Source organism: Mauremys reevesii, linkage group 1 (assembly GCF_016161935.1).
Source record: "Mauremys reevesii isolate NIE-2019 linkage group 1, ASM1616193v1, whole genome shotgun sequence".
In the NCBI taxonomy this organism is placed as follows: Eukaryota; Metazoa; Chordata; order Testudines; family Geoemydidae; genus Mauremys; species Mauremys reevesii.
Window position 1 is genome coordinate 169,346,847 of NC_052623.1, and position 24,552 is coordinate 169,371,398.

The window sequence follows — 24,552 nt, forward strand, 5'->3', positions numbered from 1 at the left end:
GGTATATTTTTTAATCCAGTGCACCAGGATCAGCGATACTGTAGTTTTTACAGAATATGTTGTCACTTAACAAAGTATATACAATATATTAAAAGGCCACCAAATTTTAAAAGAGCTCTAAAATATTTTGTTTAGGTATTTCTAGGGATTCTGTATATTTGCCTGTGTCATATTATTAATATATATAATTTTAGTGTAGTGAATTATGTTTGCATTTGTTTCCATTTGTACAGTTAACAATCAGTTATTGTGTCCAATTTCATCCTCCAGCCTTCAGCAGTCTATAAGACAGTCACAAAAATTCCCTTTGATGTGAAATGTTGCTGTTAAAATCACCTGCTGGGGTTGATATTAATTTTTTTTAGTAATCGAAATTGGTTTAAATCCATTTCATTTATTGCAAAATAATTGGGATTTCTGATGACTTTCCAGATTTTTCAAAATTAGCATCTCTGACGATGCCCCATTCAGTAGTGATGCAGTAGAATAAATGCATTGCTGCTTTTTACAAGCTTTACTGCTTTGATAATATGACTAGCAATGAATTGAACGGAAAGTTTCACATAATGTTACATAAAAGTCTAAGCTTTCACAAGATCAGTGACAAACTACATCCTGTGGATGTGGGGCCCACTGAAGTCAATGGAAAGACACTGATTGGCTTCATTGAGTTTTGGATCAGGGCCCTAGTGCAGTAAATGCACCCTTTGCAATTAGAGGCTTTAATTCAACAAGGTACCAAAGCATGTAACTTGACTTTTTAAGCACACAAATACGTTTTTTGTTTGTTTTTTTTAATCGGGCCAGAAGCAGCCTCCCAGCAGCTGTAATTACACAAGGCCATGCTCCCTGCTTTATTGCTCTATAATGACAAGAGAATTTTTGGAGGACTTGAATTTTTTTTTTTTTTTCCCATTTACAGAAAATATTAAAGAAAAGAACAAAGGTCATGTCCCATTTCGGCCTTCATCTCGCCATGTTCGCAAAAAGGATGTGGTAGAAAGAGAAGAAGAAACTGACTCAGAGCTGAAGGTCTCAAACGTAGAGAAATGCAGAGACCATCTGGAGTCCATATTGGTTCATTGGGAGCCTGTTTATCCAGCCCTGTTTGCTAAACTTCCAGAGGAACAGCTTGAATCTACTGATCCAGAGAATGAAACTATCAGTCTTACATGTGCAACTGCTTACATAGTAACCAAATGGCTAGTGAAATCCATGGTTGATCATAGCCTCAATATACAAAATGTATTTTTGACTCTCAAGTGGCTAAACAGTAGCATTTTGCCACACCCTCCGGTAGTGCAGGAGATTCTTAGGGATGCCACATTGAAGAGCAGTATCTTTAAGCTTTACAACAGAATCTGTGAAGCCAACGAAGAGAAGTCATCAAACATTGAAGAGCTCTGTTTGTTTAGTACAATCATGCTTTGCTTTCTGGATACTCAGGGGTTGACTAATGCCAATTGTCATAAGGTGGTGAAAACATTCTGCCTGTCAGCAATGAAAGAAACGGATGAGATCAAGAAAGGTAACTTGTCCTTTTTTTGTTTACACTTAGTAACAAGGCAGAGGAGTAGTTGACAGAAGTTGTGTAGTTAAATATTGTTCATTCATCAAATGTTTTTGAAATCTGTCTTTGCTAAGATGGAGGATCATCACTTCAGAAAGTTAAGTCCTTCCCCAGAAGATAGCCTAGTGTCATTAATTAGTATAGAATATGGTCTTCACCTCACAAGAATATTTGATATGACATTAGTCTGGGTCCCCAAAAGAAGCTGTCGTCTTGGATTAAATTTGGCTTGCTGAATTATATACATGGTTAGCTGAAGTTGTATGGGGAAAATATTCTTGCACCAAAAGTCAAATTACGGGTTCTGGTTTGCATGACACCAGTTCTGTCCATTTGTTGACAAAAGTGGTTGCTAAGGGTATAATTAGCTATATTCAAAGATGTCTGAGGTTTCTGTTAAAAAGAGGGTATTTTCTATTAGAGATGGGGAGTGGATGGTCCGAAATGAGCATAAAAAATTAGATTTCCCATTAAAGCAAAGGATTAGCAAACGCTAGCTTAAAAAACAGTTTTGAAAGGGAAATTGTGGTAAAATAGATTTTTCCATGTTACTGTTTTGAAACTGCAGAGTATTCTGATTCCTTTTTCCCTCACTTTTGTTTCACAGCTTCTTGTGTATTCCTGGCTTCTGTTTACATTGGGGACATTTGGCTTGGAGCACAGGAACCAGATATGTTTATAAGCCATGTCAAATTGATCTGTGGCGGTACAGATGGTAAATTAAATGGTGATGACAAGAAAATGCACAAACAAGCGGAAGAAGCTATGGTGTCTCTTTGCAAAGACATTTATTTAGCTATTTTGGGGTATTAATTCTCTGTACTGACTCATATTCAAAATGTCAAATCCTGTGTCATCACTGCTGGTAACCATGAAATCCTCTTTGAATTGTACTATGTACAAATCTAACTTGTTTTCCATACACTTGTACAAGCTCAGAAAAAGAGAGCAAGACTTAAAAGAATTCTTTACATGGAGAATCAAGCAGTAGAATATCCAAGCAGTGTTTGCTCTTTCTTTGGCAGACAAGGGCAAGGTGGGACGCTGGAGCTATGATGTAATTTATACTGCGCACATTTTTTACTTTCTAGAATACTGAAAAGAAAAATTGCTGATTACTGCAGTGCCTCCAGACTCATTTTCACTTCCCCATTGGCCAGAGAACACAAGTCCTAGCCATCAGAACCCAGGAGGAGACATAACTATGGCAAAGACCTATCTTCTCACACTTCTGAAGAGATGAGGGATGGTCTTCTATGTGCTTATCTGAGTCCTAACCCCTGCTTTTCCAGAGAGTGGGGATGAGTGTTTCCGAAGCAGATCCAACTTCTGCATCCTAGAGAGAGGGAAAAATGTGAACCTGAGTCTCCTGTGTTAACAGTGACATGCACTAGGTTACTGCCGACTAGGACAGTCTAAAGACTCAGATTTCAATAGGATAATGATTGGTCCTTCTGCCTATTTTCTCAGTAAAAGCACAACGCTATGGTACTGCTTCACTTATGTTAAATCCAAGGGTTGCTTTCTTCAAATGAAGACAAAAAATAGTATAATTGACCAAAACAAGACCTGAATGAATTGTTCTTCATCAAATAAAATGGTATAATTTTGCATGTTGTCCATGAAATCTAATTAAAGATTTCTTGAACAAGACCTGGAAGGGGCAATTTAATGTACCATTTCAGATACACAAACATGCAGATACTGCATTTCAAGCTTTGAAATGTAAAACAGGGTTTGTTATAATGCCTCATATGTGCTATGCATAGGTGCTTTGTACAGATTTCTAACTGGAAGTAAAGTCAGATATTACACACTCCATTTAATGTTTATAGAATCTGTTTTAATACAAGTGTAACATTTCACATTCACATCATGCTATGGAATTATATTTTATATGTTAATATATTCTGAAATATAATTTATTTTCTTGTTTTTATTCATAGTATCAGTCTATTTGAAGATTATTTTTAAAAATACAGAAACATTATCTTTGCTTGTTCAGTGAAAATATATTTTAGTCCAAAGGGCCCATCCGGGGTTGTACAGTCACATAATTTAGGCCTAAATTTTGACAACCATTTAAAATGATGTGAATGTTCTTTTCAATTATATATATGCATATAAAGCTATTGTTTTCTTAAAGTAGTTTAAAAACATATTTTATTTCCTTGTTCTTTGGACTTTGTGAAAAAAAAAATCCAGCTTTGATTTCCATATTACGCTGAACTGTTACATATAATGTCAAGGAAATAATAAAAAGTATAAGTAAATTCAGTGAGTCTGTGCTTGAATCATGCCACATTGTAACTAAAAAAGAGAACTCCAGTGATCAAGGAATGATTAATAATGATTAACATACTTCAGCAATCCCCTTGGAATGCAGCCATTGCGAATAGTTCCTGATATCAAGTAGATGTCTGTCACAGGCTATCATTAGTCAATGAGGAGGATGTCCACCTTAGTGTTTGTGAGACTGAAGGCCTGAGCAGGGCAATTGGTGCAATGATCTGTTAGCGCCACTTAAGCAGGAAAACATCCAGGGTGAAATCTTGGCCTTGTTGAAGACAATGGAATTTTGCCAGGATTTCACCCCAAATACTTATTTATTATGTCAGCCATGAACCCTGCCAAGTATCTCATGCAGTACTCTCTAATCCAGTGGTTCCCAAACTTGTTCTGCTGCTTGTGCAGGAAAAGCCCCTGGCAGGTCAGGCTGGTTTGTGTCCGCAGGTCCAGCCGATCGCGGCTCCCAGTGGCCACGGATCACTGCTCCAGGCTAATGGGAGCTGCTGGAAGCAGCAGCCAGTAAGTCCCTCGGCCTGCACTGCTTCCAGCAGCTGTCATTGACCCGGAGCAGTGATCTGCGGCCAGTGGGAGCTGTGATCGGCCGGACCTGCAGAGGCGGCAGGTAAACAAACCAGCCCGGCCCGCCAGGGGCTTTCCCTGCACAAGCGGTGGAACAAATTTGGGAACCACTGTTCTAATCTAATAAAAGAGGAGCATATTTGAGAAAAAGGGGAAGGCTGCTGTGGCCATATCTATTTGCCTATTAGACAGTGAGGTGCTTTGACATTTCCTAGCTAATAACCTGCCTTGAATTCCTGCAGTCATTTCCACCCACCTGGTTCATGACTCAGTCTGACTCAACCCACTTTAACCCCTGGTGTTTCTGAGTCTATTGCTGGTAGATAGACTTGCTTAAAAAAATATTCTACAATACTATTTGCAGTATCGCCAACCCCCAACATTAAATCATGAGACATGAGATTGTTTTTAAAGGTTATGTCTCTGATTTTTGAACTGCCCTTGTCCATCCTTAGTGTGTGAGAGACAATTAGTGTTGCCAATTCCCAGATTTGTAGAGTATGGTGATCCAGCGACCTGCCTGAGGGTACGGAGCTTCCAGCTTTTCTTCAAACCACACAGTTCTAATTAATTAATTCTGTGTCCCACCCAGCCCAGCCATTAATTATGCAACCCTCACATCAGTACTGCTCCCTAACCCCACATCTTCTTGTCCTTGCCAGCCTCGCCTCTGCTCATCCTGCAGTCCTAGGAGTTCTTCACCCCTCTCTCCCAGGCCTTTCCCCCTCCCCCTTCTTAAGCCTGGGGGTGGGGCAGCTCCAGTGATCTTCACCTACCTTTTCCTTCCCAGGCCTGGTGTTGCAGGGATGGAGCAGGGAGGAGGAGGAGCCGAGACCAGACTGACCCATTGTTCACAGGAGGAAAGAGGAAGTGGAGCTACCCTAAGCTGTAAGGCTCTTTTTGGTCCCTTGTCCCTAATTCTGTCCTGTAAGAATGGTGTCAGCTGCTCCCTCTCACTCCTACCTGACCCAAAAACCTATTTGGCTTCTGAGAGGAGGAGGAGGAGTGAAAGCTATGTCTATCTTCTGCAGCAGCTCTGATTGGCTGCTCTTCCCCAGACAGCAAGAAAGTTGGAGGGGGTTTTACTTTTCCTCCAGTCGGAGGGTTGGAGCGTCTCATGTCATCGCCAGACAAAATCACGTTAGTTGTGAAGAAATCCCAAGAGTTGGCAACACTGCAAGTTGTTGCGCTGATGATAAAACAGTCAGAAGTAAAAGACTGCAAAGTTTCCATCCGACTTTAACACCAGTGTAGCAATCAAGTAATGGCAGAGTTTCAATGTTAACATTTTCCTCCTGGTCATTACTTTGGTATTAAAGCAGACTAGAAATTGGTTTATACAATCTTTCAGAAGGCAAACCTGTGGCTACTGGGTCATGATTAGTGTCATTTGCCAGCTTTATTTACAAATACACTTCAGTTTGTTTGTGGTAAGAAATGCTGCTTTTGACCATTTGGCTAAACTAAGTAGGTAAACTTTTTTTAAAGTAACCAGAAATTTTTAAATATTAAAGTAAATAAAACACATTCTGTTATACTTTAAAAAAATAGCTGAATTTGAAGCGGGTGGAGCCAGGTGCAATTCTCTGCTCTGCAGTCACAAGGCTTTTAAATTTGACATTGCTCTAAAATTGCCCTCAGCAAAGTGGCCAGAAGAAAATGCCATATGCTAAGATGAGGTTGGCAATGAGAAGATGAGCTGAGGACAGGCGCCTGAGGAAATAAAATTGATGACTATGGTCATGATAGAGCTCATAAGGAATAAGTATTGCAGGAAAAATATTTAAATCTAAGCTGTCCAATACAATCAAAGGGTTCTCTTCAAATTAATAAAACCTTTGATCCTGCAAAGATTTACACATCTTATCTCCATGCACATGAACAGCTCAGCTGAAGATGATATCTAGTGCATAAAGGCAAGCTCAATTCATAACAGCTTGCAGGATTGGAATCTACTTTGGTATTCTACACCAGTGGTTCTCAACTAGGGGTATGCGAATCCCAGGCAGAGGTCTTCCAGGGGTACATCAACTCATCTAAACATTTGCCTCATTTTACAGCAGGCTACATGAAAAGCACTAACTTTTCTAGCTGACTAGCTGAAGTCAGTACAAACTGAAATTTCATACAGACAATGACTTGTTTACACTTGATTGGAATATAAATATTGTGAACAATGTATTTTATATGGTAAAAATGAGAAAGTAAGCAATTTTTCGGTAATAGTGGGCTGTGACACTTTTGTATATTTGTCTGATTTTGTAAGCAAGTAGTTTTTAAGTGAGGTAAAACTTGGGGTACACAAGACAAATCAGACTCCTGAAAGGGGTACAGTAGTCTGGAAAGATTGAGAACCACTTTTATCTACTTCTACTTGCAGGAACAGCCCCTGCTCACAGCCACACTGGAGTAAATCAAAGTAATATACTTGACAACAGAAGCGTTGCTTCAGATTTACAACCAGAATGTGAGAGCAGAATGTGTCCCTGGTTATTTTTTTTAAGTTGTTCTTACATCTAGTACATTAGTAATTTGACAATGGTCAATATTTGCAAGATCTGGGATTATTCAACACCTCTAATAAACAGCAAATCTAGCTAGGTGCCTAAATGGCTTGAGAAGCCTAAATCATTAGGCATCTAGGTTTGAGTATTTTGAATTTTAGTCTTAGTTTTTAAAATTATTTTTGTTCTCTTTTTCAGGGGTAATTTTATAAAGCTCCTAACAGGTATCAAGGGTATTCTTGTATCTTCCCACTGTCATCATCACTGATTGGTTTTTAAGGAATCCGTCTCTAGTTCTCACTCAAGCTGAGATCCTTCCATGAATGCCAGTTTCATCTGAAAGAGAATTACGTGGTTCAGTAGCGATCAAGTCTGAGTCCGGACTGCTGAGATCATCACAATGCAGCCGCTCAGCATTGGAGCTACTTCCTTCCAGATGTTCTATCCGGTTACCTGCAAGCACTTGTCTGTAATGTGTTGAAAGAAAAAAAAATGTGTAGTTAGAGACCTGCTGCAGATCTCATATAAATATAATTAGCGTTTATAAACATTATACATTATTATATTCTAACACAAAAGGTATTGCATCCAACATGAGAACTCTGTTTTGGACCTCATTATGATAGATAAAGATGAATTAATGACTGGACTGGAAGTTAGTTGGTTGTCTAGGCACTAGCAATCATGACCTGATTACATTCAATATGGGTGCACAGAGGACAGTCCCAACCACTAATATATGCTCTTGGTGCTTCAAAAGGGCTAATTTCCCAAAATGGAGGAAAATTATGAGCAAAATTGATTGAGAGGAAAATTTTAGACAGTAAGTTCTTTAAGAAGAGTTTATTAGATGACCAAAAGCCATGATTCCACAATCAAGAGGACGACTTTGGCTAAAAGCTCCTCCGAGATCAGTGGCAAAGCAAAGGCAGCAGTAAGAAATAAAAAAAGAACATATAACAAATGTAAAAAGGGAAAATTGATATCAATCAATGTAAGTTAGAAGTTATGAAGTGTAAAAAAACAATGAGAAGTTAAAGACAGCAGGGAAAAATCTATGGCTCAGCTGTTAAAAACAAAAGAAATTTGAGCAATGGCATAGGCCCATTACTAGGCAAATATAGTGCAAATGTTAATGATGCAGAAAAGGCAGACGTTTTCAATAAATATTTCTGTTCTGTATTTGGAAAGAAGCAGGATGATGTATTCATATCACATGAGGTTGATGAAGTATTTTCTAATCCATTAGTAACTAAGGAGGATGTTAAACAACATCTAGTAGGGATAAACATTTTGAAATCAGCAGTCCTAGATAACTTGCACCCAAGAGTCCTAAAAGAGTTGGCTGAAGAGAACTACGGTTTGCTGATGTTAAATAAATCTTAGAATATTGGGGGAAGACTGGAAGAGTGCTAATCTGCCAGTATTCAAAAAGGAACAAACTTGATTTCATGAGATGATAAATTTGGTCGATAAAGATAACTGTGCAGATGTAATATACTCTGATTTGTTACCACTCAACATTTTGATTAAAAAATTAGCTTTAGACAATAACAATAAAGCACACATTAAATGGATTAAAATCTGGCTAATTGCTAGATCTCAAAAAGTAGTTGTCAATGGAGAATCCTCAAGGAATGGGGATGTTTCTACTGGGGTTCCACAGAGAAAGGTACAGGGCCTGCTATTAAACATTTTCATCAATGATCTGGAAGTAAATATCAAACCACTGCTGGTAAAATCTATGGATGACACAAAGAGTGGAGGAATGGTAAATCATGAGGATAGGGCAGTCATACAGTGAAATCTGCTTATTTAGTAAAGTGGGTCCATTCAAATAAAATGCTTTTATAATACAACTAAATGCAAAGCTATACACCTTAGGAACAAAGAATGCAGACTACACTTACAGAATGGGAGACTAAAGCAGTGCCTTTGAAAAGGGTTTAGGGGTCATAGTGGGAACGTAACTCAACACGAGCTCCCATTGTGATGCTGTGGCAAAAAGGACTAAGGTGATCCTTCGGTGCATAAATGGGAGTAGTGAATAGGAGAGAGAGAGAGTGTGTGTGTAGATGATTTTACCTCTTTATATGGCATTGGCAAGACTGATACTGGAATAGTGCATACAGTTCCAGTATCCACATTTTAAAAGAATGTTGAAAAATTGGAAAGGGTGCAAAAAAGAGAAAAAATTATTCAAGTGCTGGAAAAAATGCTTTGCAGTGAGATACTTAAAGAATATCAGCTCCATCTGCTTATCAACAAGAAGATTGAAAGGGGACTTAATTACAGTGTATAAATACCTTTACAGGGAGAAAATACCAGCTACTAAAGGACGTTTTAATCTAGCAGAGAAAGGCATAGCAAGAAGCGGGCTGGAAGCTGAAGCCAGACAAATTCAAATTATAAATGAATTCTTAATGGTGAGAGTGATCACCTGTTGGAACAAACTACCAAGGGAAGTGATAGATTTTCCTTCTTTTGATGTCTTCAAATCAAGACCAATGCCTTTCCGGAAGATATACTTTGAGCCAAATACTAATTATGCTTTAGTCAAACAAATCTTATTGGACTCAGTACAGGAATAGCTGGATGAGATGTAATGGCTATGGCTGCGAGTTTGTCACCTCTGCAGTGGCCACTGAGGCTGGCCTGGGCAGGTCAGGCAACCCCTGGGCCAGCTGCATCAGCCGCTGCTGGGGAAGTTTTGGGCCACCCCCTTCCTTCCCCCCAGCAGCAGCAGGAGTTTGGGTGTGGAGGGGGCTGGGGGTTGGGGTGTAGGAGGTGGTGAAGGTGCTGGGTGGCACTTACCTCGGGGGGGCTCCCTGGAAGTGGCAACATGTCCCTCCCTCAGCTCCTAACAGATGGCTCCACACATTGCCTCCATCCACAGGTGCCTCCCCTGCACCTCCCGTTGGTTGCAGTTCCCAGCCAATGGGAGCTGCAGAGCCGGCGCTCGGGGTGGAGGCAGTGCACGGAGCCCTCTAGCCGTACCTCTGCCTAGGGGGGAGCTGCGAGGAGCCAGGTAGGGAGCCTGCCAGTCCTGCCAAAAAAAAAACCCCAGCAACAGTGGGGGTCCTGGGCCACACACCGCCTCCTCCCCCAGAGCACCTGCGGCACCCCCCGCTGCTCCCCCTAGAGCACCTATGGTGCCCCCAGGCTGCTCCCCACAGAGCACCGGGCCACCCCAATATTTGATCAGGGGTATATAGTACAAGTCATGGACTGGTCATGGGCCATGATTTTTGTTTACTGCCTGTGACCTGTCCATGACTTTTACTAAAAATACCTGTGACTAAAACATAGCCTTAGTAATGGCCTGTAATATACAAGATGTCAGACTAGATTATCTAATAGTCCCTTCTGGCCATAAACTCTATGAAACCCTGGGTAGTATGTGATTTCAGTGTTACTGGATATATTATGCATAATTCCACAGAAACATTTTTCTCAGCCTGCCGTCCCTGTGAAAAAATAAAACAAAAAATTAAGGAAAGGGATCCGGATTCAGAGTACGTTTCTACCCAGAAGAATATTCATATTTCAGTTACCATTGCTGTCTTGTTCTGAAGGATGGGGAGGAAAGGACTGAAAATATTAGAAACCAAGTATCATATTCTTATTAGGCCTCGAAACGTAGTACACTTCCCTAGGAAGTCCAAATCCTTCCTTTCTACCCTCTATACCTTGTTGCAAAGTCCAAAGCACCGATTACAACACTAATAAGTTTTAACAATATCTTGAAATGCCAGGGAAGGAAAATGCATTGGTTTAGAGCAAGAAGGGGAAGCGAGAGCTGTATTTTTATCTTGATAGATTTTGGGGGAAACCTTTATGTTATTACTGACAAAAGTTTTCAAAAGTCTTTGCAGGCTGTGATCCTGAAACTGACAACCAAGGGCCTGCTGCTGCATCTGCTGAGTCCAACTGAAGTCAGACTGCACATGTGCTGGCAATTGCAGCCAGGGACGGCTCTACCATTTTTGCTGCCCCAAGCAAAAAAAAAATGAAAAAAAGCTGCTTGGACTGTGCCACCCCAAGAATGGATGGAATGCCGCCCCTTAGCTTGTGCCACCCCAGGCACGTGCTTCCTCCACTGGTGCCTGGAACCGACCCTGATTGCAGTATCAGGACCTTAATATTTAAAAACAGTGAAATTGTTCATGACACGTTAGTAATAAAATCAAAGATGTTTTGTGACTAATATTAATGGATAGCACCTTCTGATGTTCCCCAGTACTATTTTCCTACTACACAATTCCCTTTCAGGACTGCACCACTCTTTAAAAATACTGTTATTGCAGGTGGCACGGTCTTACAAGACTATTTTCCTTAGTGTGCAAGTAAACGTTTGGTCTTGGGAAGACACGCTGTGTTGCTGTTAACTTTTGTTCTGGTTAGAAGGAGCTGTGCAAGTAACACAAGAATTTCCTTAGAGTAAATTCTTGAGGCAGGGTTGCCCCCTGGGAACTTGACTTTGGTGTTGGGCTGAGATTCCTGAAAGAAGGGATTGCCCTGAAAACTGTCTGACCACCTCTGTTCCAGGATTGATGTATATGTGCAAATAAAACCAGTGACTCTTAACACATACTGAGGTGCCATATCACTGATTTCATTTCCACGGGGAAACCAGCCTGCAAGGCTCTGGATATCTGCTATTGCTCACAGAGAGAGAACATTTCTGTATTAATTAGAAGCTTTAGGCCCTGATCTTGCAACTGCCTGCCTGCAGGCAAACCCTACACCTATGTGGAGATATCTGCTGACTTCAGTGGAGCCCCACTCAGGTAAAGGGGTGTGCCACACCCATCCAATTGCTGGACTTGGGCCCGAAGGAATGTTTTCTGCTACCTTTACCCCTGGCTAGTGGCTGCTTTTTTAACCTTACCCTAACGGTCTAGCAGTGGCAGCAGGAGGATCTTTGTCCTTATTGTTACCAACTCTTGTGATAGTTGGAAAGAACTGGAGCATACGGTGAACCAGCATGAAAACAGGTAGGACGTAAATCAAAAAAGGGCAGGTGTGTTGGGCTGGATAGCCTCTCCTGTTCCTAAAATTTCGTACGGTATGTTCTAACATCTAGAAAAACAATACGCAAGGTGAACTTCAAACTCTAAATAAACACTCAATCATCCAGTGTTCCTTTCAATTATTGACACCTATGGTTTGTATAACATGCCCCTAAGGTTTAATTGGTTACCATAGCACTTTCAAAGGGTTACATCGGAAATGCCAGTTACACTAGAGATTAATATGGCAATATTGTAATACTGCACAATACATGTCCTATGTGTTCTTTCTCAATGGCACAGTATAAAAGCTCTTTTCTGTGTAAGTCTTGCAAGTACTCTGTTTATAATGAGGAATCTCTCTTTCCTGGGAGAATATTACTTGTATACAATTTCTCCTGCCAGTTCTTTAGGCACAGTAAATTAAAGGGAATTTGCCTCTGTAACCATATAATTTTATGTTGGTTGTGTTTCTTGTATTATTTATGTCTTATTTGAAAATTAGTTTGCCTCTTGCTTTGCGGTTTCTTTGGGAAAGCTGCCTTTGTGTATTGTTGTTACCTTTTGTTAATGTCCCAAAGGCCTTAGGGTGCTGATATATTAGACTGTATTATTACTCCCTTTTACTATGTTATACTATTGTTTGTCTCTGCTTGTTTGTGACCTAATCTTGAACCTCTCTCTGCCTAATTGCTGGGCTGAATTTTTTGCCTCCTGATCAGCTTATGAAAAGCAGTGGGCACAGCCTTCCAAATTCATCCATGTTTGCACAAAGTTGTTTGCTCAAGGAAACCAGCAGCAAGCAAAGCAAACTAAATGTGGACTGCATCAAACAAAAATCTTACTTAGGGCAAAGTTCAAAATCTCCAGTAATGTTAGGTCTATGAACCCACTAAACAAATCAGTGCTGTGTGTCAATGGGCACTGCTTTCTTTTAGTCACAGAGGTTAGAGGTGGAAATGAATGGCTTCACCTTAGTCCACCTACTTTTCCTGGAGAGTTGTCCCCTACTGTGTCAAGTCTAGCTTTACATGACTCAAATGATGAACTGCATAATGCTACCATGAGTCAATTTGTGATCTCTCTCAGTGTATCCTGGTATGTGTCACAGACTCATGAGACTGAGGAAGCTGTTATGTTCTGCTGTGTCACTAGCTCAGAACCTGACTCTACCTCTCTTACACCGAGCAGTACCCTGTTCTGCAAGTAGTCCCTCTGAAATGGGACATCTCATACATAAGGAATTACTCAAAGTGAGTACTGGTGATAAAATCAGGCCTTTGAGCACTAGAGGCTACTAATGAGTTGATTTAGTGTTTAGTTTTCTACACTCTTTTGCAAGAAAACCCAATTTGAAATGCAGCCTTTCACTTCCAGGCTGACCAGGACTGTGAATACTACAGAGGCAACATACTCAGCTCCAGTTATAAGAACATAAGAACAGCCGTTCTGGGTCAGACCAAAGGTCCATCTAGCCCAGTATCCTGTCTTCCAACAGCGGCCAATGCCAGGTTCCCCAGAGGGAATGAACAGAACAGGCAATCATTGAATGATCCATCCCCGGTCACCCATTCCCAGCTTCTGGGAAACAAAGGTTATGGTGGGCAAGTGCTTCAAATAATTTCACAGCAACCACTCCAGCTGATTATGGACCATCTTTGACTGCCTCAAGAGGGAGTCCTTTCCAGGCCTGCTCAGTGTGTAGGATAGTAGCTGAGATGTAGGTTGTGAAGTTGGGGAGGGAGATTTACATCTGTACTAGGTCATGTGGAAGACATCTTCCCCAAAACAAAAGAAATTGGTCCAGAATTTAAGCCACTGTGAATTAACAGAGCTCCATGGATTTCAGTACAGCTGTAGTGATTTAAACCAGCTGAAGATCTGACCCATCCATATATTTAAAGCCAGAAGGAAGACTACTATAATTATCTAATCTGACCTCCTGCATAACACAGGCCATAAAATTTCACCCATTTTCAAGGATTGAGCCCAATAACTTGCAGGTGAACTAGAACAAGTGGTGAGGAATTTACCGCATTCCTTGGTAAATTGTTCCAGTGATTAATTATCCTCACTTAAAAATATGTGTGCCATTTCCAGTTTGCATGTCTAACTTCAACTTCCAGCTGCTAGATTTTGGTATTGTCTTTGACTGATGCAAGAGGGCTCCTTAATCAAGCAGAAAGCTATTCACTATGTATGTGCGTATAAATCATCAAGTCATCTCTTAACCTTCTATTTGATAAATTAAATGGATTGAGTTTCATAAATTTCTCACAGGAAGACATGTTTTCCAGACCTGAAATCATTGCTATAGCTCTTTTCTGAATCTTCTCTAATTTTCCAACATCCTTTTTAAAGTACGTACTCTAAAACTGGCACAATATTCTAGCAGTGGTCTAAGCAATGTTGTATGCAGAGCTAATATCACCTTCATATTCCTACTCAATATTCTCCTGTTTATCCATTCAGTTATCACAAACATTTAACCACAGCATCACACTGTGAACTCATTATAGTTGTTTGTTCATCATGACTCCTAACTCCTTCTTAGATGCTGCTTTTCAGGATATAGTCCTCCATCCTGTACATATGACCTTCATTCTTTGTTTGCGTGACATATGACTTTGCATTTTGCTTTATTAAAATACAAATTATATGATAGCAACAGCTCATCAAGCAATCCAGATGGCTCAGAACAAGTGGCCTATTCTCTTCATTATTTCCCAATCTTTGTCTCGTCTGCAAACTTTATCAATCGTGCTTTTATATTTTCTTCCAGACAATTGATAAAAATATTGAATAACATTGGGCTCAGAACCATAGGCTAGCTAATAAAAAACATGTCATGCTCATGCACTGCTATATATAATTAAGAATGTAGTCATTCCATCATTTCAAGGTGAGTCAGGGTTGTGACAGATATTGCAACCCATGCAGTATCTTTGGGGACCATTGGATTAAATTTATGAATGGTTTAGTATGATAGTGTTCTGCTCTATGGTGGAGGGTTACCACGGGTTAAATGGAATCACGGTCTTCCTTCTGATTCAGCAAATAGACAGGACCTTAGGTTCTAAGCAGACCTCAAACCTTGCCGAAGGGTTGGAAGGGATGTTGGCCTACCAGACGCACCATGAGGAAGGTGGGTGATTTCTGGTATGTTTATGCATGTATATAGTAGGTGTATGTAGGAACTTGTGTTGTTTTTTATATGTGTTGTGTTGTCTCTGTAGTGGTTCTGCCATGTGAATAAATGTACTTTGCTTTGGAACAGCTGTATGATACTTGTAACTGCTGGTACATACTGGACATTGTTCTCGGAAAGAAAGCACAGACCAGTGCTGGCATTTAGATACTCTGTGGTATCCTCAGCAAGTCAGTCTATGTCAGGGAACTGAACAGTCTTTACATCCCAGTCTGAAGGAAGTGGGACAAAGGTCCCTGCTCAGAGACAAGTGACAGCTGGAAACCTGAGACCTGATTGAGCACCCCTGGAGTGGACCACGGAAGTGGGATACAAGTGCAGTTACCCTGAAACTGTGAAAAGTGTTACATGCTGATTATAACGTGAATTAAACGTATCAGTTTGTACCTCATCCGCAGTATAACAGCCTTACTTACTTGACTGATGTTGACCCAGATCGGGACATGTAGAGCAATATAAGGAACAGAAACACCACAAATGCAGCAAGCCCAACCCAAAAGGCTATGACAATTGAATCTGGTAAAAAAGAAAAAAGAAGCATACAGCATCAATGATACAGTATCAAATAAAAAATGTGCAGATAAAATTGATGATCTCAAAACATTTTATACCATTTAATTAAGTAAACTTCACACCACCACTGAATGGTATTATTCGCTCTATTCAACATGGATGAATACGTGCTTCTACTGAAAACACCTGGAATGTATCAGCAATTAGAGCCATTAATTAATTGACCAGGGGTACCCATTTTATTAACAAGTTAGCAGCTGTCACAGATCAAGGCCACTTCATCAGTGGTCCAGCAAGGGCATCCACTCTCAGGCTTCCAGCTCCCAAGCTGTTGCCTCTCTCCAGTGGAGACATGCATCCCTGCCTTCACTGTGTTATTCCCAGCGCAGAGTTGCTCACACACACTTATTTTCTTTCTCTTTATAGATGTAATTGCTACACTTATAAGTTACCCCACAGCACTTCCTATGCAAGCCTACTTTATTCTTAAGGTAAAAAGCATTTCAGAGAAAACATATTAAAAACAATAAAAGACCCTACACACATGCTAATATGTTTACCACAGTTCACTCTAACAGGGATTCTGGCAGGAGCACTCCTTCAGCTTCTCCACCCAAGGAGATTCTTTGTGGTTACACGTTCATCACAGCTGCAGCTCAGAACAAGCACCCAGACTTCCAAGCCTACCCTAAGGATTGGGGTCCTCTGTGGCCCAGTGATCTTGTCCATTTGCTGGATCAGGATGAAATGCCTGAGCCAGTTTAAAATTAGGCTATTTATCCAAAACCCCTTTCTTTGTCTGTTAGCCCCTGGAGAATCCAATTTGAACTGGTCTATGCAAACATCTCCAGAGGGGTGACTTCAAAGGGCTGATAACAGAGGAAATACATCAGCATCCCCCTCCATTCTAGAAAAGGTACAGAGGTTCCACAATAAACATACACTATTGCATTTTTAATACAATGTACACAAAGGTATTAAATCTAATTCATTAAGGTTTAAATTAATTCAATAAAGCTTACTTGGGATATAGCAAGATACTGTCAGTCTGTCACAGCAGTTCTCTATCCTGTGCAAGGGTGGTCAGCCCCCAGCAGTCCCTAAGTCTTCAGGAGAGGCTGAAAACTGATGTAAAGCCACCTATGGCCCTGCCCTTCCCTGGTGCACCTAGAATTGCTCTGCTCCACCTGGAGGTTAAGCCCAGATTTTTCAAATTTTACAGTTTCAATATTATCAATTACTTGGCTACAGAGAATGTTTCTTGTACGGCTGTTATACAAATAAGCAAAAGTCTTTCAAGACTATCATTTATTCTTTGTAGACTAGATCATGGATGACAATGTGAAAAGTTTTTTGAACCTTTAATATTGTACTTGTATATTCCAAAATGTCTTTGGTAAAAGTAAGTTAAACAGGAACCAATAATGTAATAATATATTTTTGTCTTTTGTCACTTAACCATAAATTCCACCTGTTCAATACATATTGGTTTTAAATTCATCCGTGGTGAATTTATCCTTTGGCTTCCATAAGATGAAGCTATGCAGTTACACTAGGAATGAATTTGACCTATTATGTTAAGTAATAATTTAAGATTACATTAATGTTTATTACGCTCAACATGGAAATTCTTATTTTCTCCAAGTGGAGTTGTTATAATTGGATGAAATGAGTGACATCTTATTTCTTCATCAACTGAAAATAAATATCAAAGGCTAAAGGAATCTACTTCCATGGCCATACTGTAGATATGATTCATACAAGCACTTGGTCTTAGGTTCGCACAGCACCCAATGATGCGCATTATAATGCATTATTTTTGTTATGGTAATAAACATCCGTATGATTAGTTAGAGATGAATGTCAGATAAAAGAAATAAGAAACCAAGTGTGTGTGTGTTCAGCTTCTTCTTGTTACTGATTAATCAAAATTTAACTTCTTTCTCTATTAAGATCTAAAAACTTATATACATTTTAATGCAAGCCTGGCATTCCATGAAGAAAACATCTATTACTGACAAAACCACCACCAACAAAAAACTAGAGTGAGTAACAAAATAACCTTTTGTTACTCTATTATGCAAACAGTTAGGAGTACAACAAACTATTGATTAACGTCTCAGAATAGGCTTCCATTTAGTAAATTGTTTTTTTTTTAAAATCTCTTTCCAATTAGATAGGTTAGTATAAAAATCTTTCTCAAATATATACACTGTACAGTAAATTAAATAATATTGCAGTATTAGTATCAACTGCCATTAGAACCTAATAAGTGTTGTGAGAGTTTGGAAATACAGAGGGTCATCTATACAAATTGCATATATATATAACCCATTATAGTCTATGTTACAAACAGAAACATGATAGTGAAGATATTAAGGGAGATTATTCCACCTATTTTGTTCTTATCTAACTCTTCACATACTAGATCAGAAACTGTTACTATGCAATACTTACATTTATTAGCCTTCAACTTCCTTTCATCTACAGGAACTGGATCCAAATAGTCCCAGTAATATTCATAAGACCAATAATACTCAGATGAGTTTGTTCTGATAGCCATTTCAGTAGCGCATTTTAATCATCTCAGAACTCCAGTCTAATACTCTTTTATTTTCTACAACACTTCAGTGTCCTCATATAGAGATTGCATAACTGATGCCTGTGTAAATCATTCTGAAAGTCCTCATATCCTGCAACTCAAGGACTACTTAGATACCATTTAGCAGAAATGAAAGTCAGACTATGACATACACTTAATAACAACCTCTGTTGCTGGTGGGCAATTATGTACTAGCTATTTTCCACCCTGCTATGTATTGACATGGATGTCAAGTAAACAGTAATAGAATGGACAAAAGCCAAAATGAGTTATAAACTATTCCCAATGAGTAACTAGCATCAGTGAAGCCCTCAGCATGAAACACATATTCTTGACCCACTGAAAAGAGCTTTCCTAAAAATTAATCATGACTCTATGACAGATATACCCTAGAGGGCCTGATCAATTACTCCTTAAATAAAAGACAGTATTGGAACAGCTGGACATTTTGTATCAAATATTTTAAATGATTTGCCTTAACATCAGCCATCCCCAACAAATGATGTAAAAATAGGCCCCAGGCAGAATGTAAGTAGAAAGATTCAGTGCTTTCCCTACACAAACACACATGTGCATATGCAAAACATTTTATTAGAAGAGAAATTACTAACATTAACAGGAAGACACATCCTCCACCAGTTTTCAAATGTATTCCTGAGAACTACACTATACATCATGGTTGTCCCAGTCAGACATCGCTGTTTGTTCAGACTAAGGTCCCAGAAAACTTCATCTCAAAAGACACAATATTTGGTGATAGGAGTTTGATAGATACTAAATGTGCTGTCTGAATAGTGCCAGATTTTTCCTTTTGATATCTGTGTAGCATAGGGTCTCTACGATTCGCTCTAAGACAGACTGCAGAGGAGCATTTGTTGTCAGCCTGAAGTAGGAATCACAAATACAATAGTAGGAGGCAGATTAGTTAAAATAAAATCTGTCCATTTCAAAGTCCTACACCTACTTATTTATTTTATGTACGTATATAGTCCCCATCACCACAGTAGTTGAGCACCTCATAATCTTTAATGCATTCATCTTCACCACACACCCTGAGAGGTAGAGAAATAACATTATCTGCATATTGCAGATGGATAAGTGAAGCCCAGATTCATAAAGATATTTAGGTTCCTAACTTCAATTGAAATCAATGGGAGTTAGGTGCCTAAATACTTTTGAGGATCTGGGCTAGAGAGACTGAAGGTACGTCTACACTACCCGCCGGATCGACGGGTAGCGATCGATCTATTGGGGATCAATTTATTGCATGTAGTGTAGACGCGATAAATTGATCCCTGATCGCTCTCCCGTCGACTGCTGAACTCCAGCTCGGTGAGAGGCGGAAGCAAAGTCGACGGGGGAGCCGCGGCTATCGACCCCGCACCGTGAGGATGCGAGGTAAGTCAAACTAAGATACGTCGACTTCAGCTACGCTATTCTTGTAGCTGAAGTTACATATCTTAGGCCTGGTCTACACTGGGAGGGGGTTCGATCTAAGATACGCAACTTCAGCTACGAGAATAGTGTAGCTGAAGTCTATGTATCTTAGATCGACTTACCTCCCGTCCTCACGACGCAGGATCGACGGCCGCGGCTCCCCTGTCAACTCCGCTTCCACCTCTCGCCCTGGTGGAGTTCCGGAGTTGACAGCGGAGTGTTCAGGGATCGATCCCCCCTACTAGTGTAGACCAGGCCTGAGGCCTGCTCTATCCTTGGATCAGCCTAGCTAAGTCGCTCGGGGCTGTGAAAAATTTCATGCCTTGAGCATTGTAGTTTGGTCTACATAAACCCTGATGTAGACAGGAGTAGGCTGATGGAGAAATTCTTCCATTGACCTTGCTACCACATCTTGGAGAGGTGGATTAATTACATTGATGGAAAACCTCCTCCTCTTGATGTAGGAAGGATCTACACTACAGTGCCATAGCTGTGCGCTGTAGCATGGGCATACCCAGTGATGAACTGCCAAAATATTAACAACCGGTTCCCTCCACCTCACCCCAAGAGGGGGGTCGTGCCCACCCTCCCCGAGACTCCTGACCCATCCAATCCCGATGTTCCTTGACAGACCCCCCTTCCCTGTCCCCTGACTGCCCCCTGCTGCCCCATCCAACCCCTCCTCTCATTCCCGGGACCCCTGCCCCATCCAACCACCCCTTCTCTCTGTCCCCTGACTGCCCCTGGAATCCCTACCCTTGACTGCCCCCCACCGCCCCATCCAACCCCTGCTCCTTTCTGACTGCCCCCCCGGGACCCTTGCCCCCATTCAATCCCCCTGTTCCCTGCCCTTTGACCGCCCCGACACTAATCTACCACCTCAACTCCCCTGCCCTCTAGCCAACACCGCCTCCCTGCCCCCGTACCGCGCTGCCTGGAGGTGGGGACCGGGCCAGGGCCGCACGCCGGAGCCGCTCAGCCGGGCCGGGCTTGAGTGGCTTGGCCAGCCGGGGCTGGCCAGGGCTGGGCCCAGGGGCCGGAGCCGGGGCGCCCGGCCGGCTGTGGTCGGGGCCGGGCCCGGGGGCCGGGTCGGAGCCGTGCTGCCTGGGGATGGGGTCGGGGTCCAGGCCGGAGCCATGCGGCGCCTGAAGCCCTCCTCGCTCCCCCGTCCCAGCTCACCTGCGGGAAGCCGCTGCTTCCTTCTCAGCCCTCCCAGGCTTCCCGCGCGAACAGCTGATTTGCGGGAAGCCGGGGAGGGGGGAGGAGAAGCCGGGGGAGTGTTCAGAGGAGGAGGCAGAGGTGGAGTGAGGTGAGCTGGGGCCAGGGGAAGGGCAGGGCGCTGCTGGAGCTTTTGTTTAATTTAAAAGCCCTTTTCGAACCAGTTGTCCCTCGCAGGACAACCAGCTCTAAAAGGGCTTCTAAATTTAACAACCGGTTCCCGCGAACTGGTGGGAACCGGCTCCAGCTCACCACTGGGCATACCCTATGTGTCTAGCTCAGAGTCCCACAGGAAGTCTGTGGCAGAGCAAAAATTGAATGCACACCTCCCAGGCCCAGGCCAGAACTCTAACCACTGATCCTTTCTTCCTTCCTGAGACTCTCCCTACCAGTTTTTATGAGTTTACAGTCATAACTGTTCTATCTTTAAGATAGGTTTCAGAGTAGCAGCCGTGTTAGTCTCTGAAGAAGTGAGCTGTAGCTCACGAAAGCTCATGCTGAAATAAATTTTGTTACTCTCTAAGGTGCCACTAGTACTGCTATCATTAAGATGTTTTCTCTCTCCTGCCGCTTTGTGAACGACCCAGGGGAAACTGACTGAGAAGGAGAAGCAGTGAAAGTGACTTTGAACAAAGCTGTATCAAATGCTTGAAGTATGCAAAAAAGAAAAAAAAAAACAGAGTGAATTATTTTCCCGCTAACATTTTTAGTTACAGTAAAGTAGTTCGTACAAGAGAAGGCAAAATCATTTGATTCAGTTTGATTCTTAAGTTGCTTGTTCCTTTTAACTCAGTTTTCTTCTGTCAGGCCTGTTTTTCCCCACCCAATAGTAAGGCTCTTGTCTTGCTCAGGGCTGGCTCCAGGCACCAGCCCAGCAAGCAGCTGCTTGGGGTGGCCAATGGCGAGGGGCAGCATGTCCAAGTCTTCGGCGGCGGGTCCCTCACTCCCTCTCGGAGTGAAGGACCAGCCCCCAAATTGCCGCTGAAGACTGAAGCGGTGGCCATAGAGCTGTAGATCACGATCACGGCTTTTTTTTTTTTTTCCTTTTTGCTACTTGGGGTGGCAAAAACCCTGGAGCCGGCCCTGGTCCCGCTGAGCAGTTAGGAACATACGAAAAAGTGTGCACAGACCATTCTTCAAATAAGTCAGAGGTCACCATTTCTGTGTGCATTCTAGTGCGTGTTAGCTTACACTCTGCTTAGAAGGGAAACAGAGAAAATAACCTAAAATTTACATTGCACCATCAGCCCCAAAATGCCAGCTTATTTGGAGGAAAAACTTAAACAATGTTTCCCTCCCCCAACCCTCCCAAGCCCCAATGTCACAGCTCCTTCACGGCTCCCTGCTTTCCTCCCATTCTGCTCCTGGACCCACATGAGTATGGCTACACCCCTTAGGGCTTGTCTACACTGGCAAGTTTTGTCAACAAAAGCTGCCTTTTGGCAACAAAACAGTGATAGCGTACACACTGCAATGGGACTTGTCAAAAAAAAACCGCCCAGTTTTGGCGACAAACTTCCACCCCTGCGAGTGACTTTTGCCTTTTCCCTTTATTGTCGACAAACAGCCAGTGTAGACACCATGCCTTTTTCCCACGATTTTATTGGCCTCCAGAAAGTGTCTCACAATTCCCATGCTGCTGCTATGGTCAGCGGTTTGAACTCCGCTGCCCTGCAGCCAACCCGCCCTTCCCCTTCGTAAGCCCTGGGAATTTTAAATCTCATTTCCTGCTTGATGGCTTCCCGTGTGAGCCTCCTAGGTGGCTTCCCAGGTAAGCATGGCTGGCTATTGCACCAAACACGCTCCCGCTTGGACCACAGCTGAGCTGTTGGATCTGATCAGTATATGGGGAGAGGAGTCTGTTCAGTCACAGCTCCCATTGAACCGTAGGAATCGGGACACATATGGGCAGATTTCTCGAGGCTTGTGCAAAAAGGGCTATGATTGGGACACACAGCAATGAAGAGGGAAGATAAAGGAACTGAGGCAGGCGTACCATAAGGCATGGGAGGCAAACCATCACTCCTGTGGTGCACCTAAGACCTGCCACTTCTATAAGGAGCTGAATGCTATCCTCGGTGGTGACCCCACCTCCATCACCGATAGTCCCATGGATACTTCAGAGGCAGCAGAAAGAGGGGGTAACCCGGAGGCTGAAATTCTGGATGAAGAAGTGGAAGTAGAAGAGGATGTGAAGTTCCCAGCGGGTCACCTGACCTGGTGGAGCAGGGAGCCAGGAACTTTTCTCCTCTCCATCAGTGCTCTATGGGAAGCAGGAAGCCAATGAGATGTCGAATAAGTTGCTGTGGCTTGTGTAGGGAATCGAAAAGTAGGAGGCAGGTAGTGTTTTATGTGAGCAGGACATTGCCCTGTGTAGCTAATCTGCATGGCCAGGGTGTCGATGGACATCGAGACCTGCAGGGAATCCTCCAGAGAGAGGCTCTGGAAAGTTTCCAAGAGGTACTTGTTAATCCTCTGCGGCAGATTTCAAGGGATTGCAGCCTTGTTAGTTCCCCCACTGTAGGAAACTGTACCATGCCATTTAGCAATCACTGGAGCTGGGACCAAAGTGGCACATAGTTGAGCTGCATATAGACTGGGGTGAAAGTTGCAAGCATGCAGTAGTTGTGCCCTGGTTTCCCTCCTCACCCGCAGCAGTGAGATGTCAGCAAGCAAGTTGGCCACCTGTGAAAAAGTGTGTGATAATATTAGAATGAGTTCCCTGCAAAACTGCCCTGCAAGCTGTGACCATTTTGTCTGTACGCACAACTGCCTGCCCCCCACTCCCGACACTCACCATGATTGGGGTGCTTGCAGAGCTGTGTGCCTAGAGTCAGTGAGAAAGTGATTGCTATGTTGCAAAAGGCCCTTGTTACTGAAATGTTTCAATCATTTGCTGGACTGTGACAATCCCTCTTTTGTGTATTGCCTGGGAATATTATCCTTGGTAAGGTCTAAACTGCCATTGAGACACCGCCAGTGAGCTTTCAAATGGCCAAAGGCACAGTCGACTACCATGCGGCACCTGCTCAGCCTGTTGTTAAAACACTCCTTACTGCTGTCCAGGTGTCCTGTGTAAGGTTTCATGAGCCAGGGCTGTAAGGGGTAAGCCAGGTCTCCCAGGAGTACTGTGGGCATTTCCACATCCCCCACTGTGATCTTGTGGTCCGGAAAGAAAGTCCCTGCCTGCAGCTTCCTGCACAGGCCACTGTTCCTGAGCAGACTGGAAGCATGTTCCAGAGGTGATCAGTAGCTGGGAGCAGCAACCTTGGCAGGACAGTCCATGCTGGGCACCCCCTGCAGCCTCCCTGTGCCTCTCACTGCACTTCCTACTGTGTTTTCCACTCCATGCAGCTGATGAAGTGGGTTTTACGGCTTAGGCCCAAATAAATGTGTTAGTGTCTAAGGTGCCCCAAGGACGCCTCTTGTTTTCACTGCAGAGACCGGCCACCACCAGCCTGCGCCCGACCAACCCGGGTCACAGGGGGCGCGACGTCACGCCGGGTACAGCAGCTGCAGCGTAGACACGCCACAAGGCAGCCCCGCCCCCACACTACAGCCGGGAAGGGGCGGGGCTCTTCTCCGCCCCCGCCCTTCTGAGACATAAAAAGGGGCGGGGC

At 42.5% G+C, this 24,552-nt stretch overlaps 2 protein-coding genes across 7 annotated transcripts in view; one reads left to right on the forward strand and one right to left on the reverse strand.

The window, feature by feature from the left end:
• URB1 (URB1 ribosome biogenesis homolog) overlaps nt 1-3,860 on the forward strand; it is a 76,941-nt gene extending 73,081 nt beyond the window's left edge. Inside the window, 2 exon segments of the mRNA XM_039538964.1 lie at nt 923-1,528; nt 2,178-3,860. Of these exon segments, the coding sequence (XP_039394898.1) occupies nt 923-1,528; nt 2,178-2,383 (812 nt within the window). The 3' untranslated portion in view covers nt 2,384-3,860.
• Nucleotides 3,861-7,087: 3,227 nt separating this feature from the next.
• LOC120386124 (melanocortin 2 receptor accessory protein) lies at nt 7,088-24,420 on the reverse strand. Of its 6 annotated transcripts, XM_039505048.1 has the most exons (4): nt 23,730-24,420; nt 22,929-23,617; nt 15,579-15,678; nt 7,088-7,409 (listed from the first exon to the last, which is right to left on the reverse strand). In XM_039505048.1, the coding sequence occupies exons 2-4, from the start codon at nt 22,936-22,938 to the stop codon at nt 7,244-7,246; spliced, it is 276 nt and encodes a 91-aa protein (XP_039360982.1). In that variant the 5' UTR covers nt 22,939-23,617; nt 23,730-24,420; the 3' UTR covers nt 7,088-7,243. The 6 variants fall into 6 exon arrangements, 3 of the variants coding, with proteins under 3 accessions (XP_039360982.1, XP_039360974.1, XP_039360963.1); XR_005589547.1 differs by lacking the exon at nt 22,929-23,617; XM_039505040.1 differs by lacking the exon at nt 22,929-23,617 and having other exon boundaries at nt 23,989-24,420.
• Between the last annotated feature and the right edge of the window lie 132 nt (nt 24,421-24,552).